This window comes from Mesocricetus auratus, unplaced genomic scaffold, assembly GCF_017639785.1.
Source record: "Mesocricetus auratus isolate SY011 unplaced genomic scaffold, BCM_Maur_2.0 Super-Scaffold_100676, whole genome shotgun sequence".
NCBI classification, from domain to species: Eukaryota; Metazoa; Chordata; class Mammalia; order Rodentia; family Cricetidae; genus Mesocricetus; species Mesocricetus auratus.
The window spans coordinates 85972750-85990204 of record NW_024429266.1 but is presented as its reverse complement, the minus strand read 5'-3'; the positions used below and the strand labels follow the sequence as shown (position 1 = coordinate 85990204).

General features: G+C 40.2%; 1 protein-coding gene across 7 annotated transcripts in view; it reads right to left on the bottom strand.

Moving 5' to 3' along the window:
- The window catches only part of Eml4 (EMAP like 4), a 113493-nt gene that overhangs the window by 7359 nt on the left and 88679 nt on the right, over window positions 1-17455 (bottom strand). For all 7 annotated transcript variants that reach the window (XM_040739088.1, XM_040739087.1, XM_040739089.1 and 4 more), the window contains 9 exons: window positions 15202-15297; window positions 12825-12959; window positions 12587-12722; window positions 11100-11251; window positions 9784-9909; window positions 9573-9704; window positions 8473-8540; window positions 3023-3111; window positions 956-1053 (listed from right to left, as the gene is read on the bottom strand). In XM_040739088.1, coding sequence (XP_040595022.1) covers window positions 956-1053; window positions 3023-3111; window positions 8473-8540; window positions 9573-9704; window positions 9784-9909; window positions 11100-11251; window positions 12587-12722; window positions 12825-12959; window positions 15202-15297 — 1032 coding nt within the window. The remainder of the gene's footprint in view (window positions 1-955; window positions 1054-3022; window positions 3112-8472; window positions 8541-9572; window positions 9705-9783; window positions 9910-11099; window positions 11252-12586; window positions 12723-12824; window positions 12960-15201; window positions 15298-17455) is intronic.

Below are 17455 nucleotides of genomic sequence, written 5' to 3'. Positions count from 1 at the left end.
TTTCTTTAGTGAAGTATGTAGCTTGTTTATAGAATTTAACTTCCATATTATAAAGATAACCTGTTACCTTCAGAAATGGGGAAATGAATAACAGCATATGTGTTTCTGCTAATTTTCTTAAATGCAGACATTGCTAAAGTTATTCTATTTTAATGACAAACAGGTGACATAGGATATTGGGGATGGGCAGAAACATGGGACATTGAGGTAAAGTTTCCCAGAGCTAGGGTGTGGTGACACACACCTTTAATCCTAGCACTCTGGAGGCAGAGGCAGGGAAGATCTCTGTGAGTTCAAGGCCAGCCTGGACTATGCAGAAAGATTGTTTATCAAACAGTTTCCTACAGAAATAGCTTGAACAAACTGCTTTAAACTCACTAGAAAGATTAATACTAAGCTCAACTGTAGGGAGTACCTTCCCAGGACCCATAGCAGTGTTCTAGAGGCAGGTAATTACAATTTTCTAAAAAGGTATTCCATTATGTGTGTGGGCATGTGCACTGCCCACAGAGAGCAGAAACACCAGATCCCCTGGAGCTGGAGTTACGGGTGGATGAGAGCAGCTCCATGTGGGTGCTGGTACCCAGGTCCTCTGCAGGAGCAAACTCCTTCCCAATCAGATACCTCCAGGTTTCCCCTCTTCGCTAACTGAGGTAGGGTCTCACATGTCCTCGGTTGGTCTCAAACTTACTTCATGGCTGGGGATGACCCTGTATACTGATCCTCCGTTGCCATGTGCCAAGAGTGTGCCACCATAGCTAGTTTATAAGGTACTGTGGATCGAGGTAAGGGACCCATGCATTCTAGTACAGGTGATCTCAGGTTTCACAGAAATAGAGTTTAAATCAGTTATCAGGAGAAAACATGGGCTACATCAAGTTGAACAATTCTCCTTTTAGCAGAACACAATTTCTCAATTACTTTGTAGCTTAGGTCATTCTATCTTGCTACTTACAGTGCATTTTCCATATCTGCTGTATTTTCTTGCATTTTCTGAGACCGAGTAGAGGTAAATAAAGTTGTCATGAGATCCTACAGCCAGGAGAGTACCATCTAGAATTAAACATGAAAAAGTGCTGACTGGAAAAATGTCTGTATGTATTGCTACCTTATTGGTTCTATAAAAAAATGTTAAACCTCATCAATGTAACTGTTATTTGGCATTTTATGAACAAATCCAATCACTTAGCATCTCCTAAAATCAAATGGTAACCCAGTTTAACATAGAATCCTTCCTTGGAGATACTCGATGGTCTTGTCCCCCTATAGTCAGAGGATGGGTTCAGAACAAATTCCCTACATTTACTGGTGGAAGCATACACTGTTCATGCAGTAAGCTATGTACAGCATAGGCAAGCACATCTGACGCCACCAACATCAGGGTAGGTCTTCTTAGGAAGGAACACATTACATTCTCTGGTTCTGTGTCATCTCTGGTTATACCTACCGCTATGCTAAGCAAACTGACAACTGGACAGACCACTGATTTTAAATGCTACATTTTGTAGAGGTTGTAATTACAGCATTAAAAAACAAAACCTAAAAAAAGCAAACCAGGAAACACTGCTGTCTCAAATGACTGTACTGGGGCAGGCAGAAAAGGGAACTGTTGACATGCTTGATGACCTCGTTCAAGCCTAGGAACCACGAGGTAGAAGGATAGAATGACCTAACAAGAGTTGTCTTCTGAAATATGTGCACATACATACATGTGAAAAACAACAGAAATCAAACTAATTTTTCTTCATGTTTGTGCTTCTTTGGAAACAATGAAGGAGCCAATCAAACATCCTCTCTTTATTCTTAATCAATAGCTGTGAGAATATATTCTCTGGGCCAAAGATGTAGCTCCTTGATGAAGTCTTTACCTGTCAGGTACATGGAGGCCTGGTTTCAACCTCTAGCACTACAAAGGCAAAACCAACCAACCAAAAATGTGCAGATGTAAGAAATTCCACGTATGCATGCCTATAACCCCAGTTCTTCTAAGAGGCAGGAGAATTATGAGTTTCAAGCTGGCTAGGGAAAGACTATGCCTCAAAAAATATCAGATTGACTCTAGAAAAGAGTAATATAAATCAAACCACATGAATAACAACAAAAAACTGGAATACTGTGAAAATATTCTGAAAAGTACAAAGAATTACTTAAAGCTGAACGAGTTAAAAATTCTTATAATGAATTACTAAGTATTTTATATAGTAACAGTTATTATTTAACATTATTTTGAGTTATATATAGTATTTGGCTATTAGTGTGCATTCTGGTTATTTCTTCTACAACTTTTTGGCAATGACAAGGACTGAACCCAAGGCAAGTATTCTACCACTGAACTCCATTCTCCACTGCTTATATCCTCTTATATAAAAAGAACAGGTTGCTGTTTAGATATAACATTCAACTATTGTGGGATATCTGTATTTTGTGTGAAGATGTATTGCTGTGATTGGCTTAATAAAAAGTTGAATAGCTAATAGCAGGAGAGCATAGGCAGAACTTGCAGGGAGAGAGGAACTGGAAATGAATCTATAGCACACGACAGATGCCAGCGAGACCCAGAGAGGGTCGGACATACAGAATGGAAGAAAGGTAAAAGGTCATTTGGCAGAGCACAGATTAATAGAAACAGGTTAAGTTATTAAGAGCTAGTTGGGAATAAGCCTAAGCTAAAGGCCAAGCTTTCATAATTAATGAGTCTGTGTTATTATTGGGGCGAGTGGTCCCAATGAGAAAGTACGACTACATTTAGCTTACTATATAAAGATTCTAGTGTACACAGTATGATTTGGTTGTACTGTTTTTAACTGCTACTGCAGCTGTGATAGTTCATGGTCAATACAGGCTAGATGATGATTATGCTGTTTAATTTTTTGGGTTTCTTATAATTGCCAGTAGTGGAGTTTAACCTGATATTCAGGAGATGCATCACAACTTTTGCAAACAGATAAAAGGAGTGAACCTCATCGACGAGTAAATGTGATCTCAGTGAGTGCACACCAATGGGGGGGGGGAGACTGCCCACCTACTGAGTAGCGCATCACAGAGAGCTGCTCGTTCCCATCTGTGTGGATGGACACCAGATCTCTGCTTTCTGCATCCAGAACAAACCACCTGTTTCAGAAGGAAAAAACAAAAACTACCTTCAGATAGTAACATTTACAGGAAAGAGTAGCTGACTTTTTCTACCATTTTTTTTTCAGATTTCATTTATTTTAGTTTTATTTGCATTAGCATTTGGCCTACATATGTCTGTGAGAGGCTGTCGAGTCCCCCGGAACCAGAGTTACACACAGTTTCTGCCATGTGGGCTTGGGAACTGAACCCAGGTCCTCTGGAAGAGCAGCCAGTGCTCTTAACCAACGAGCCATCTCTCCAGTCCTTTTCTACACTTTTAACTTTTTGTTTGTTTGTTTTTGTTTTTTGAGACAGTGTTTCTCTGTATTGTTTTGGAGGCTGTCCTGGAACTCACTCTGTAGACCAGGCTGGCCTCGAACTCACAGAAATCCCTCTGCCTCCTGGGTACTGAGATTAAAGGCGTGCGCTACCAATGCCCCGCTACACTTTTAATTTAAGAAATTTAAGTATTAATCTTTTAACTACGATTGTGCTTCTATGTTCTAATCAAGGTTGTTTTTAAAAAATGCTGCTAGATGGACATGGGTCTAGTTGTGTTTTTATTTCTACTTAGGAATTCAATGAATGTCAACTCTACCTCTTGTCAGGCATTGTTTAGACAGAAAAATAAAATGACAGGGTCAAGGTTTTGAAGAGTGATTATACTAGAACTGAAAGGCAGCAATGGGGCAGTGGAGAAAGGAAATGACTAAACGGTAATCCCAGGGACGGTCAGCAAACAACAGAACTCACAAAGGAAATGAGTAAGAGTGGGCACAGAAGAACTTGTAAGGAGGATGCGGGATGAAGCGAGCCTTGAGGGAGGTTAGGACAATGGCAGCTGTACAGCCAGGAAGGTAGGCAGGAACAAGGGACAAATTCAGGATTGAATTTTAGTAGTTTTGTGAGTGAGGGGCTGGAATTTCTCTAGGTAGCTAATTTAACCCATATACTCTGTCATTTAACAGCCTTCTCCACATACTTGAGTTTAAAGGCCAAGCAGTAGGAAGTTGGCACACGGGAGCCATATGGTCCTTGTTTACTGAACATACGTTGGCGCAGCTGACGGTGCCCACAGACTGTAGGTTTGTTTTGAACTGTTATTCACCAATCTTCAGGCTACCACTGTAAGCACTGAGAGCTGCCTTTTCGGAAAGGGAACAAGATGACATCACAACTAAGACTAATTGAATCTTGAGATACAGAGTTACTATGAATACCAGGCTTCAAGTTTTAATGATTATGAAACTTTAATAATTTTAAATAAGTAACAATAAAGTTGGCAAATCCCTAACTAATATTGACTATTTCTAGGTCATTTTAATTTTCCTAGGAAAACTACATACATTTTAAAAAGTCTGTTTGGAAGCAACCTTAGCAAGCAACAAAGCCCAGATCATGTTCTCATGTATAGAAACCTACACTGTTAAAGATAGCAGCTACTTAAAAACAAAAGATGAACTCTTGTGTATTTTTTTCTACTTCTTTAAACACTCAGCAAGTTGATTCTTCTATTTCTGGAATAGTGTTTTATTTTGGACTTTAATTTGCATGTGTGTGAAAGCCATAAGCTGATTCTCCACTGAGACAGGGTTTCTCTTCTCACTGAACACAGCAGGAGCTTGAGGGTTCAGCTGTTCTAGCTGGCCAGCTTCCGTCTCCACTTCCTGAGGGCTGGGATTAGAGGCTGGATGCCAGGCCTGCTTAACTTTGATGTGGATTCTGGGGCTCCAAACCCCAGTCGTTACCTTATGTGCATCCAGAGCAGTGTCTATTGAATCCTCTCCCCAGCCAGGCAGTGATTTGTAACAGTAAGTGGACGAGGCTGTTAGCGCAGAGTGTCCCCACAGCTCTCGTGCTCCCACCCCCCTCGCTGCACTCCAAGTCCCAGCAAAGGGAATTCTCTACAAACAAAATCTGCGTTTTCACGTTGTAGTTAATCACTTCTTATTTTAGGGTGTATATATCAGAACAGAGCTTCTACTGGGGAGTAATGTGCCATCACTATGAGGCTCTATGGAACCTAAAGGATCTAATGGGCTTTTCTAAACATGGTGGCCATCGGGGATGGGAAATAATCTGTCATATAGTAAGTTGATGTACAAACCTAATACCCTTTATCATGATGTCTTTTTTGGGGTAAGGGTGGAGTCTCATGTAGCTCAGGATGGCTGTCTACTTGATCGATAGCTAAGGGTGACCTTGAATTCCTGATCCTCCTACCTTCCCACAAATGCTGGGATCACAGTCTTGTCACCATAGTTGGGTATATATATGGCTTATGCACAGACAATTTAGAGGTAGAACCACCTTGATGTCCTTAAATAGACGTGTCTCTTTTCCTTTAGAAGTATGCATCCATGATCATATCTTTTGGATGAAGTGTCCTACGGCCTTGCTCTTTTGCTTATGATTCTCTAGTTAGAGAAAACAGGAAACTGGGGCTAGGGAGACAGCTGAGTGGTGAAGGGTACTTGCTGGTCCTCCAGAAGACCCACGTTTCATGCTGGGTAGTCACAATCACCTGTTACACAGCTACAGGGGATCCGACACCCTCTTCTGGCCTCCAAGAATGACCACGCATACATGGAATAGACAGACAGACACACATAAAAATCAAAATCAAAAGGAATGTTACTTTTGTAATTAGAAAAATGTAAAGTCAAAAGAAGAAAGAAAACATAAGACCAAAAACCTCTGAGTTTGAGGCCAGCCAAGATTACAAAGAGAAAGCCTGTTTTAAAAAAATTAAAAGATGTAAAGCCAAGAAGAGAAGAAAAGCCCACTTCAACCGATCACTTATGTGATAAAGGACTCTTTACAGCTCAGTAATTCATGTGTGGGACGGGATCTGAATATACAGTTTGCTTAGAATAGTAAGCAAGTGACTGGTGCAAATGCAAACCATGCCATCAGCTACTCTACTCGGCCCCTCCTGGGTGGCCAGAACACAGGCAGGTGAGGAGATGCTGTGAAGATGTGGGAAACTGAAGCCCTCTAAAGTTGCTGGTGGGATTGCAAATGACACCGGTGATGTACAAAAGTCTGTCAAAGCATTAGACACAATTGTATGGCCTGGCCTGTCTACTGACATCCAAGATAACGGAAAGCATACCCCTACACCAAACCTGTACACAAATGTTTGTAGCAGGATTAGTCCATTATTGAAAGTGGAATGCCAAATGGCCATTAAAAGGAATGAAGTACTACTATACATTTACTTCAAGTGAAAGAAGCCAGTAACCAAGGCATGCCTGTGTGATCCCAATTCATATGAAATGTCTGGAACTGGCAAACCTATAGGAAAAGGCTGATCAGCTGCCTGTAGCTGAAAAGGTCAGAAGGTGGGTATAGAGGAACTGCTATTAGGGTAAAGGATTTCATTCTGGGCTAATGAAAACAGTCTGAAATGACATTACACAGCTCTATGAATGTACTAGAACCATTAGATAATATACTTTCCTGGACTTTATGGTAAATTATATCTCAATAAAATTGAGCAGTGGTAATTATGCCCACTCATGTTTATGCACTCATTTTCCCCCTTAAAAATGATACAATACAGTCTCTGGGCAGTTGTAGAGCTCTTGTCTAGCACACAAGGCCCTGGGTTCAATCCCCAGGCACCACATACACCACACACTTTTAAAATGACAATTTTATTACTGATAATGTATTTGTTCTTGTGTTTATTTGTGCAGATGTAGTATTGTGAAAATATCTCTTACTAATTACTATTGGACCTCACAGCTGAGTTAATAATGTTTTTTTTTTTTTTTTTGGTTTTTTGAGACAGTGTTTCTCTGTATTATTTTGGAGGCTGTTCTGGAACTCGCTCTGTAGACCAGGGTGATCTCGAACTTACAGAGATCCACCTGTCTCTGCCTCCCGAGTGCTGAGATTAAAGGCGCGCGCCGCCAACGCCCTGCTTAATAATACATCTTGAGGTCACTTAAGACTTAATAATGCCATCCTACTGTGTCTAACCTGCATTTGAAAGAACAGTGTAACTTGCCTTGGATTTTCCATGCAATCTGCTTAAGCTAATGCACAGCTTTAATCTTTTCCATGGTTTTCACCCAGAACAATATATGTGTGTCTGCATGTGTGTTATGATAATCCTTTGCTGAGAACAGCAAACAGGATGCATGTACTAATAAATACATGCCACTAATGCTTCATTCCTTCTCAGCTGACGTGCCCTTTCTGAGCTGTTCAATACATACAGAGAAAAAGCACAGGGATATAGACTCAAACTGTTTACAGCTGGCCAGAACCCAAAGCTACAGAGAGAAGGAAGACACAGGGAGAGAGAGGACTAAACTCAGGCTAGCTCCTGGTTAAATTACTACAGGAGAAGTACTTTGATTTCTTTCCTTAATGGAGTACCAATGCATATTGGTGACTGACTCTGAGTCACTAACACACTTGGTACTTGGTGACATGATGCTGAAATCTATAAATGAATACAGACACATCGTTAAACATCTTACCAGTCATTTTTCTGGCTAACGCACAACTTGGAAATGTTTTACAATAACCAGCTTATAGCCCTGAATGTGACTTTCCCTCAGGTACAAAAGATAAGTGATTATAATTTGGATGACTAAAATAGTAATTTTTCAGTTTCAGAGAGTGAAGTGTTCACAGACTGAAGGAAAAAATAAAAACAAATGTCAGGTCTATGAATCAAAAGCACAGAAGCAGGTGTTAACCCAGCACAGAATTGTATCTAAAATGAACAATGAAAATTGCATCTGGAGTAGATCCTGCAGTCACCAGCTCCACACCAGATGGAACAGACTAAGGGCCAACACTACATATGTAGTTATTTATAACAGTCCTCTCATTCATGTGCTATCTACTCACAACTCCAACAAGTAATCATTGCTTTTAGTATAAGTCACTAAGACTGAGTAACTCACAGCTTCATAAATATTAGAAAGTAATTTTAGTGGGTTTCAACCAGATAACTTTTTAAACATTTAAGATTTTAAAAAACCTGTGTGTGTGGGGGGGAGAATTATGGGGAGTGCACATGCCATGACATGCACATGGAGGGCAGAGGACAACTTCCAGGAGGTGGTTCTTGATTCCAGGGACTGAGCTCATGCTGTGGGTGAGCATATGTATTTGACACACACGTATCCCTTTATCCAGTCAAACTGCTTTTGTGATTTTCAAACCCCTCTAGCCTTACACTTCACTTAGTGCTAAGTAAAGGATGACTAAGTGCACACAAGAGTATTATTAAGTGTGCTGTATATGAGATGAATTTCCCAGATGAGATTGACAACACTCTACAGTAATTCAAACAGCCCATAATTTTGGATCACTCAGCTCACTTAAAGACCCTACCTGCCTGAGTGTGTTCCGATGGCGACCACTGTACCGCTTGGATGAAAATCTGCACAGTGTCCTGGTTCCTAGAGGAGAAAAAGACAGCCATTGAGGGTGTGATGGTTTGAATAGGTATAGCCGGACAGACTCATGTGTTTGAGAGTTGGTTATAGGGAGTGGCACTATTGGGAGGTGTGGCCCTGTTGGAGGAAATGAGTCACTGTGGGGATGGCTTTTGAGGTCTCATATGCTCAAGTTATGCCCAGTGTGGGACACAGTTCACTTCCTATTGCCTGTGGATCAAGATGCAGAACTCTCAGCTTCCTCTCCAGCACCATGTCCCGCCACGCTGATAATGGACTACAGCCCCGGCTAAATGTTTTCCTTTCTAGGAATTGCACAGCAACAGAACCCTGACTAAGACAAAGGGTACAGGAGAAAGACTCCTTAGCTCTAAGGGAACTGTGAAAAAACATCTAAGTTACTTGTTTCACATGAACATGAAATTCTGGACAGCTTTACTGAAACCAATGAGAAATACTATATAGATACAACTGAAAAGGAACTGTAGGACTGACTGGCAAAGGGAAAAGGTAATTGGTTTGTGGCTAAGCAGTGGAACAATATGGGTAACACCAAATACCTTAAGAAATATGTGTTGGGTGGTGGCAGTGCACACCTTTAATCCCAGCAGTGGGGAGACAGAGGCAGACATACAAGATTGAGGCCAGCTTGGTCTACAGAGCAAGTTCCAGAACAGCCAGAGATACACAGATAAACGCTGTTTCTGCACTCCACCCCTACCCCCCAAAAAGACACAAAGACCTCATATATTTCAAAATACAAGATCACTTTCACTCATAAAGAAGACGGTAGCATCTGTTACAGCATTTACTGAAACTAAATGCAACACCATAGTGGCCAAAATATTTCATAATTAATGCTCCACAAATAGATGAAGTGTCTAATTTGACAACTGAAACAGAGAAAAACTGGGAGTGTATGTGGCTCTCTTCACCAAGCCATAGACACAAGTTTATATCAATGCTTAGTCCTTTTCTCTTTGCTGCTTCCATCCGGCAGCAGGAGGCGTTTGCACGGGGAAATTACCCACTCACATCCACAAGCCTGGTCCACTCCAGCCTGTGCTCCGCTGAGTCCCACATGCACACCTGCCTGTCCTGAGCACACGTCAGGAGCAAGTCTTTGAAGGGATGTGTAGCGAGGCCCCAGAGCTCATCTGTGTGACCCTGAAAATGAAAAACCTTGTAAGAACCAAAGGGTGTCACCAAAAAATAACATAGAAACCGCTGGCCTCACATAGCTTACCTGCACTTCTATTTGGAAGCCATCGTTAAATGTTCCCCGTAAAATGAAGTTTCGTGATGTACCTACTAAAAATTGTTCTGCCTTTCCTTCTGCAACAGCTCTAATTGTGCCATACTGATCAGGAACCTGGAACAAATGAATGCACGAAGTTACTGTAAACAGAGTAACATGCAATAATTACTACCTGAATAGCAGTGCTCACAGCTGTATGCAGATATAGGGTAATAAAGGCAGACTCTAACCCTGAAACAATGGGGTGGTCTCATCATTTTGTAATTTAATGTTCACTTACATTTTATCACACAGAAGTTATAGTGTATTATTATCAACATCCTTTGCCTCATTTATAATAATTATCTTTGCAGCACAAGGTCTCCCACAGACTGCATAAGCTTCTCACAGTGATCTCACTTCTAGCCCACTCCAGAAAAATCTAAATGTATATTCTGTATCATTCCAAGAGTTAAGTGTGGGGAAAGGTAGTAAGTTCTTTTGGAACTCATAAAGCGTATGTCCCAGGGTTTTGTTTTATGTTCTTGACTGTCACAAGGACCAAAAAAGAAAAGTTTTAGTGAATCAAAAAAACACAGTTGACCTTTTATCTGTGGATTCTGCATCCAAGGACTAAATCAACCGGGGACTGAAAATACTAGAGTGAAAAAAACCTGTCTGTACTGAATATGTACTACCCCATCAATAGTTCCTAAATAACTCAGTAAAACATTTTGATAACATTCATACTGCATCAGATACAGTAAGCAGTATACAGACAATTAATGTGTAAGTACACAGAAATACCTGACAGCATTATTTAAGGGACTTGAGTACACACAGATCTCTGGACTCCATGGGGAGATCAGAAACTACTCCTTTACAGATAGGAAAGGATGACTGCACTGTAAAGTGTTCTAAAGGCTATTCATGGGCCTCTTTGTGAGATCCATTTCACTTACACACACTATGTGATATAATCTCAGTGACCTTTACACCAATGATCACACAGAATGACCTGAAACGGGGCGTTTCTTCTTCATGAAGGGGCTCCAAAATGCCTCTGCTCATACTGATTGCCTAACCTGTGTCAGGCCCCAAGTTCAATTTCTTGTACTGCAAAATACAATAAAGACCTCAAACTCCAAATTACGTTGTTTAAAGCAGATCACTCTGTGCTATAACAAGCTTTCTCTTCTGGGGGAGGGGAAGGAATGGTAAGAACATGTACTAGTTTCCCAGAAAAGTGATCTCAAAAATGGGATAAACTGCATGAGTAGAGTTCTACTATGTTAAGATTTTTAGTGTTCTGTTGCCAGCCTTACCTCGATTTCTCTTTCAGGATTTAGATCATGATCCCACAGAATTACTTTTCTGTCTTTCCCTCCTCCAGTTAATAGCATCCCATTTCGCATCTGACAGAGTGTAAACACACTGCCATCGTGAGCTTTGATTTGTCTGCTGATCTGATAGACACCTAATATGATAATGGGGAAATAAAAATGCTAGTAATAACACCTTTTATTAGACCTTAGTGTCCTAGAAACAAGCTTCAGCAGAGCTACAGAGCGAAGACTCAGAACGTTCATAACTTCATAATCAAAAGTCAATTCTCAGCAAGTTATTGAAACATGGGGACAGAGAGGCTTAAGGCTGAAAAGAATCCTTCACATTCATGTTGATATTATGTACTCTAAAAATTTTCTTACAGAAAAGTAAGCTGCTAAAATACTGAGAACCATCCAGAAAAAGGTGTAAAATGTAGCACCAAACTTCACTGCTACCTCTTGTGATAGTTTTGTGCAACATTAGTGTGGTGTCACTCTTATGACTGCAGAGCAAGGTCAGAATTATGGGGGTCACAAGCACAATACCAGTTATCTAGTAATAAAGCTGTGACCAGAACCCAAGCCTCCCACTTCAATGTCTCTGGAGCTTTGCAAAAAAGCCTTTGTTAGTTACTCAGCACATAACAATCACTAGTAGACATTCTGCTGAGAACTAGGAGGCTAGAAAAGAAACCATGTCACCCAATCGTGATCTGGAGCCCACGATGCTTATTCAGAGGTCTCTAGCAATCAAGTGAGGCTAGCGAGGCAAGAGGACAGCTTTTAGAAGATAATGCCTTAGAAAATTAGTTACCAGGTCCACGATGGAAACCAGGGCCTTGTTTAAACATGGGCTGAAGTCAACAAACAGACTTAGGTCATGTGGAAAAATGGGGGAAAGTTTTAAAAAGATTTATTTTCTAAAATTATACATCAACTGGTGAATGGATAAGCAAAACATAGGTATGCCTATATAACTGAATATTATGTCATAAAAATGGGTAATAAAACAGCCCTAACATGATGGACCTGGAAAACATGCTAACTAAAAGAAGCCAGTTATAGTCAGGCATGGGAGTCCCACATCTATAATCCCAGAAGGAGAGTTGAGTTTGAGGTCAGCCGGGGCTACACAGTGAGATCTAGACCAGCCTTGGATATGTCATAAAGTGTGTTAAAAAACAAAAAAAGCCAACCAAATAAAAAAGAAGCTTAGTTATAATAAGCCACACATTTCACTGTATTCCAATATATTACCTAGAATAGAGACACCCAGAAAGAACGGAGTGACTGCTAAGTGAAGACGCTGACAGGTGGGAGACTGTGGGTAAACATTACTGCGTGTACTCTTAAAGGAGCACAGGCATGTTGGAAACGCTCATGTTAACTACGGCACACACTCTCCTCCTGGCTGGGTAAAAGGCGAAGACCACCATGGCACTAGGTAAAAATTATGCAGCACGTGGAAGACGACAATAGTATACCTTTAGGTCCTTTCCCAGGCGGGGGTTCCACGGCAGTTCTGCCCCAGATGAGCATGACTCCACCTGAGTCTCCAGTGAGAACATCTCCGTTCCCCAAGAACGCTAAACATTGAATGAACTTTGGTTTCTCATATTTCTACAATAAAATGAGAATCTTCAGGTTTCTCTTTGACATGGTAACTTTATGCTTACAAAACAATAAAAAAGATTATCTATGTTACAACATTCTGATCCTTACCCCAAAAATTCCCTGTTTTCTTGTTAGTGAATTGCCACTCCAGGTCCAGAAAAAAATATGAGATTTACCACATGTTATTATAGTATTTGCATCTGTTGGGTGGAATTCCACAGCCAAAACAACTTCATTTGTTGTCTGTGGAAAAAAAAATGACACTTTTAGAAGAATAAATATTCTTATTGCTATCAAAGTCCAATTATAGGTTCCTTATATAGACAGGGAAAATATTTTAGGAAATGTCTTTTCTTTTAAGATTTATTTTCCTAAATCACCTATGCCCCAAGACAGAGTTTCTCTGTGTAGCTCTGGCTGTTCTGGAACTTACTCTGTAGACCAGGCTGGCCTTGAAACTCACAGAGATCTGCCTGCCTCTGCCTCCCGGGTGCTAGGATTAAAGGTGTGTGCCACTACCACCTGACTTCCTAAAAAAAGAAATTTAAGAACAAACTTCTAGAATCAAGGCTTAAATGTGACATCCTTATACTATTACATCAATTCTTCTCCTGTTTATTTATAAGAAATTTGTAAGAATGACACCATACTTCTTACATATTGGAAAAGCACACACACTTCCACTGTGCAATGCAGGAGCAATGTGTGTTGTCTTCAAGCTCACAGCACTAGAGCCAGAAGCAGGCCAGGTGCTTTCTAAGTTTCCTATCCCCCGCTGCTACATAGGAAATCAAACCAGAGGTGCTGTCTCACTGGAATAGGACTGTAAGCAGTGTACCGCTCTCATGTTTACAGTTTTTTTTTTCAACATTATACTTGTGAGATCCATTCATGTTCAGTCTAAATGTCATAAAATATTCATTGGAAAAGAAAAAAAAGGACCACATCTCCAGCTAACTGCCTAGAGTAGTTGCACATGAATATATCAGTCTAGTTATGTTGGAGTTATGTTATGTTAGTTACTCTGGAGAAAACCAACTGTGTCAGCAAGTAGGCCTAGGTTCATTCAGCCTTAGCAGGTAATGCCAAATAGTTTTCCAAAATGGGCATGCCAATTTGTCCACTCCAGCAGCAGTTCCACACTGAACCTTAAACTTACACAAAGTAGAAAAGTTATTTATCAGGCCTTAGGTTTTTATGACTTAAGCAGAAAGAGTGCCCCGTTAGACTGCTGTAAGGTCAATACACAGGGAGGAAGACGGTGGAGAGAAGGCCAGGGATCTAGCCCTAGAACCAGTCATTCCTGGCAAAATGCCTTCATTCTTTTTCTACGAAGGCTTTCCTTTCTGTCCTACCAGAAATAAATACTCTGCAGTCAAGCTTTGCTTGCTTTACAGTGAGCTATTCTAGACAAGGACATTTAGGGGAATGTGGCGATCTGGATGAGAAAGGAGAGGCCCTGGTGTCTCCGATAGATACAGCATCCATGTTGGGAGGCAATACTGGTTGGGACAACAGGAGATTGTACTAAGTTGATTGATTTGTGGTAGAGGACATTCATATACAATGTCTGGGAAATCTGGGCTGGAGGTACATAGTGTAGTATCTTAGACAGCAGTGCTCAGAGTGGAGTATCTGCAAATAGAGCTCTGTACTAGCAACATATCCTGGAAAGGCGATGGAGGCATGGCCAGGGGAAAACACAGTGCTCACCTGGGAGACCTTCCCACAAAAGAGAAAGATTTACGCATTTTATTTGGCTCCAATTTCCCTACATGTCAGTAGTGTAAACTATGCCGAATGGTGATGGTTCAAAGACCATCTATGACTTCATTTATGTTTTTTAAGGTGTGAGGTTTTCTGACAGCCATTTTCAAGTACAATCAAATATACCCTGCTTATTTCAGAAATTACATACATATAGAGCAACAACAAAACTCTTATTTTTTTAAATCAAAAACTTAAAACTTGATATATATATATATATATATATATATACATATATATATATATCCTGACAAAACAGACAAGGAGCTGAAGCAAAATACATATTCTTCCTTTCTTAACTTTTTAATTTGTGTGTCTGTTATGGTACGTGCGCCTAAGTGCAGGTGCCATGGGTTTAATCACAGGTGTCACCGGTGGTACCTGATGTGGGTGCTGGGAGCTACGATCTCAGGTCAGCTGCAAGCGCAGGACCAGTTAGTTCTACCTGCTGAGCCATCTCTCCAACCTTAAAAACATATTCTTCTTTAAGAACTTAGCAAAGCCACTCCGCACTCTTAGCATTTCTGACCCATGTAAATGCAGCTGCAATTCTAACTTACAACCACCTGTAGTGTTAATATCACAGATTCCTAATAGTTTGGAAAAACTGTGAGTTATGAATTTATTCTTATAATCTGGATTTGCACATAATATAAATCCAAGTACCTATCAAATAATGGACTCTAAAAGATAATATCCAAAACTTATTTTGATTTACCTTTATCTCTGCTACTTTTGATTTTTTCTGCCAGTCCCATACAGTAAGCATATGTTCATTGGAGTCATCAATAACGCATAAATGAATACCTGAATCCTAAATAAAAGTAAAGTTGAAGAAAAAAATGCCATTATTAAAACTACTAATAATGAAAATTTTGTTAAACTCCTTTGAGACACAACTGAATGTACTATTCATAAGAAAATTACGCTTTTTTAGAATGACAGAAATCCATTAACTTTTTTCCTGTTTTGCTGCTGGGCTGATTCCGACCTGCCAGTTAGTCACTGGTCACCATCAGATGACAGTCATTGTCTAAGGCTCTCCTAGTCCTCTCACACCATCTTATGCTTCCTTTCTGCTGTTATAAAACACTCCAGGCATTTCTTTATACAGAAGAAGTATACGCAATTCCATGTACTTTAGAGTAACGAACTTTCCATAGCTTGATAGAGTATGTTAAAATATGCTGATTTCAGTTTGTGACATACTTGGTTTATGTTAACATGAGTAAATGAGATAAGTGGAAGTGACTATTTTTCTAAAACCACCTTCCTTTGCACAGGTTACAGAAGGCTAAGAGCAGGAACTATGGATGGTGTCAAACTACTTCTAGCAGCCTCTGTGGCACACTAAGTGTCTCTGGGACAAGAGACACTAAAGTGGAGATGGAGAGCGGTGCTTGCTGTTTCTGTCTTCCCTGCCTCAATGGAAATGGTTATCTGCATTAAAGAAAGCTAAAGAGCATGGGCCATTCCAGACAGTCTTAGTATTAACAATGGAACCAAACCATGACAATAGCTCCTACCATCCATGCCTTTGTTCTGGTGTCTTCCCTGCTCCTGACCTGTCAGACTCTAGTCATTCAGTGTCTTCAAACAAGTAAAGCTGGTAAACTCAACTAAATTTTTTGCTTTACAAATGTCTCACTTTTTCATGTTCCCAAAATTCCTGTAAGTCAGAATACAGCTGCTGACAGGTAAGAACTGAAGACATAATATGAATAGCTAAATACATTCCCAAGTATAAATGAAGCTCAGTAAAATCTAGAAGGGTGCACTTGAAAACTTAAAATATGACTGTGAAAACATAAGAGGCCTCTTACATACATTATAAATGTAACTGCTAATGCAAGAAAAGGAAAATGTTCAGATGAGCAACATCTTACTTTGTTCTCACAATAAACCCTCAAAGCTTAAATGACACTGCGACACACAATTTAGTTTTAAATGTGTGTTTTACCTGCGTGTGTGCGTGTGTGCGCGTGCGCGTGTGTGTGTTTGTGTGTGTGTACCACATGACTAACTGGTATCTGCTGAGGTCAGAAGAGAGTATCAGATCTGCTTGAACTGGAGTTACAAATGGGTGTGAGCCATCCATCACATGGGTCCTGGGGACTTAACTTAGGTCCTCTACAAGAGCAGCAAGTGCTCTTGACCGCTGAGCCATTTCTCCAGCTCACTACACATAAAATTAAACTAATACTATCATCAATTCCGAACTAAGATAATTCATGGATTTTAGGGAATACTAAAATCTAACTGTTTTATTTCATGTTACATCAAAAAACATTTTATAGAAATGAAGGGTCATGTCTGAATTTACTATAAGATGGATGCCTCCTATGATTCAAATTGAAATTAAAATGCATCTTATTGCTTATTTTGAACTACCACACTATGTCTTTTTTCCTCTATCCATTTTCCACCACTACACTGGCATCTATCTCAGGACAAAGACAATGTGGTGGTTAAAAGAATGGCCCTATAGGCTCACAGATTTGAATGTTTCATTACCAGGGAGTGGCACTATTTCAAAGGATTAGGAGGTGTGGCCTTGTTGGAGGAAGTGTGTGCCACTGGGGTGGGCTTTGAGTTTCAGAAGCCCAGGCCAAACCCAGAGTCTCTTTCTTTCTCTAGCCTGCAGAACCAGATGTAGAATTCTCAGCTACCATACCTGCCTATGTGCCTCCATGCTTCTTGCCTTGTAGAATGGACTACACTTCAAGGTCCATTAATTGGGACTAAGCCCCAATTAAATGCTTTTAAAAATATAAGCTGTTGTCATGGTGTCTCTTTACAGCAATAAAACACTGACTCAGACAGACAAAATAAATGTAATATCTTGATCCTCCCTAAATCAAATTTAGTACTTAGATTACGATAGTAGCTATTTAACAATAGCTATGCTGAAAATTGCTAGCATCTCGTTTTTGGATGGACACATGACTATACACATACACAAAACAAACTCA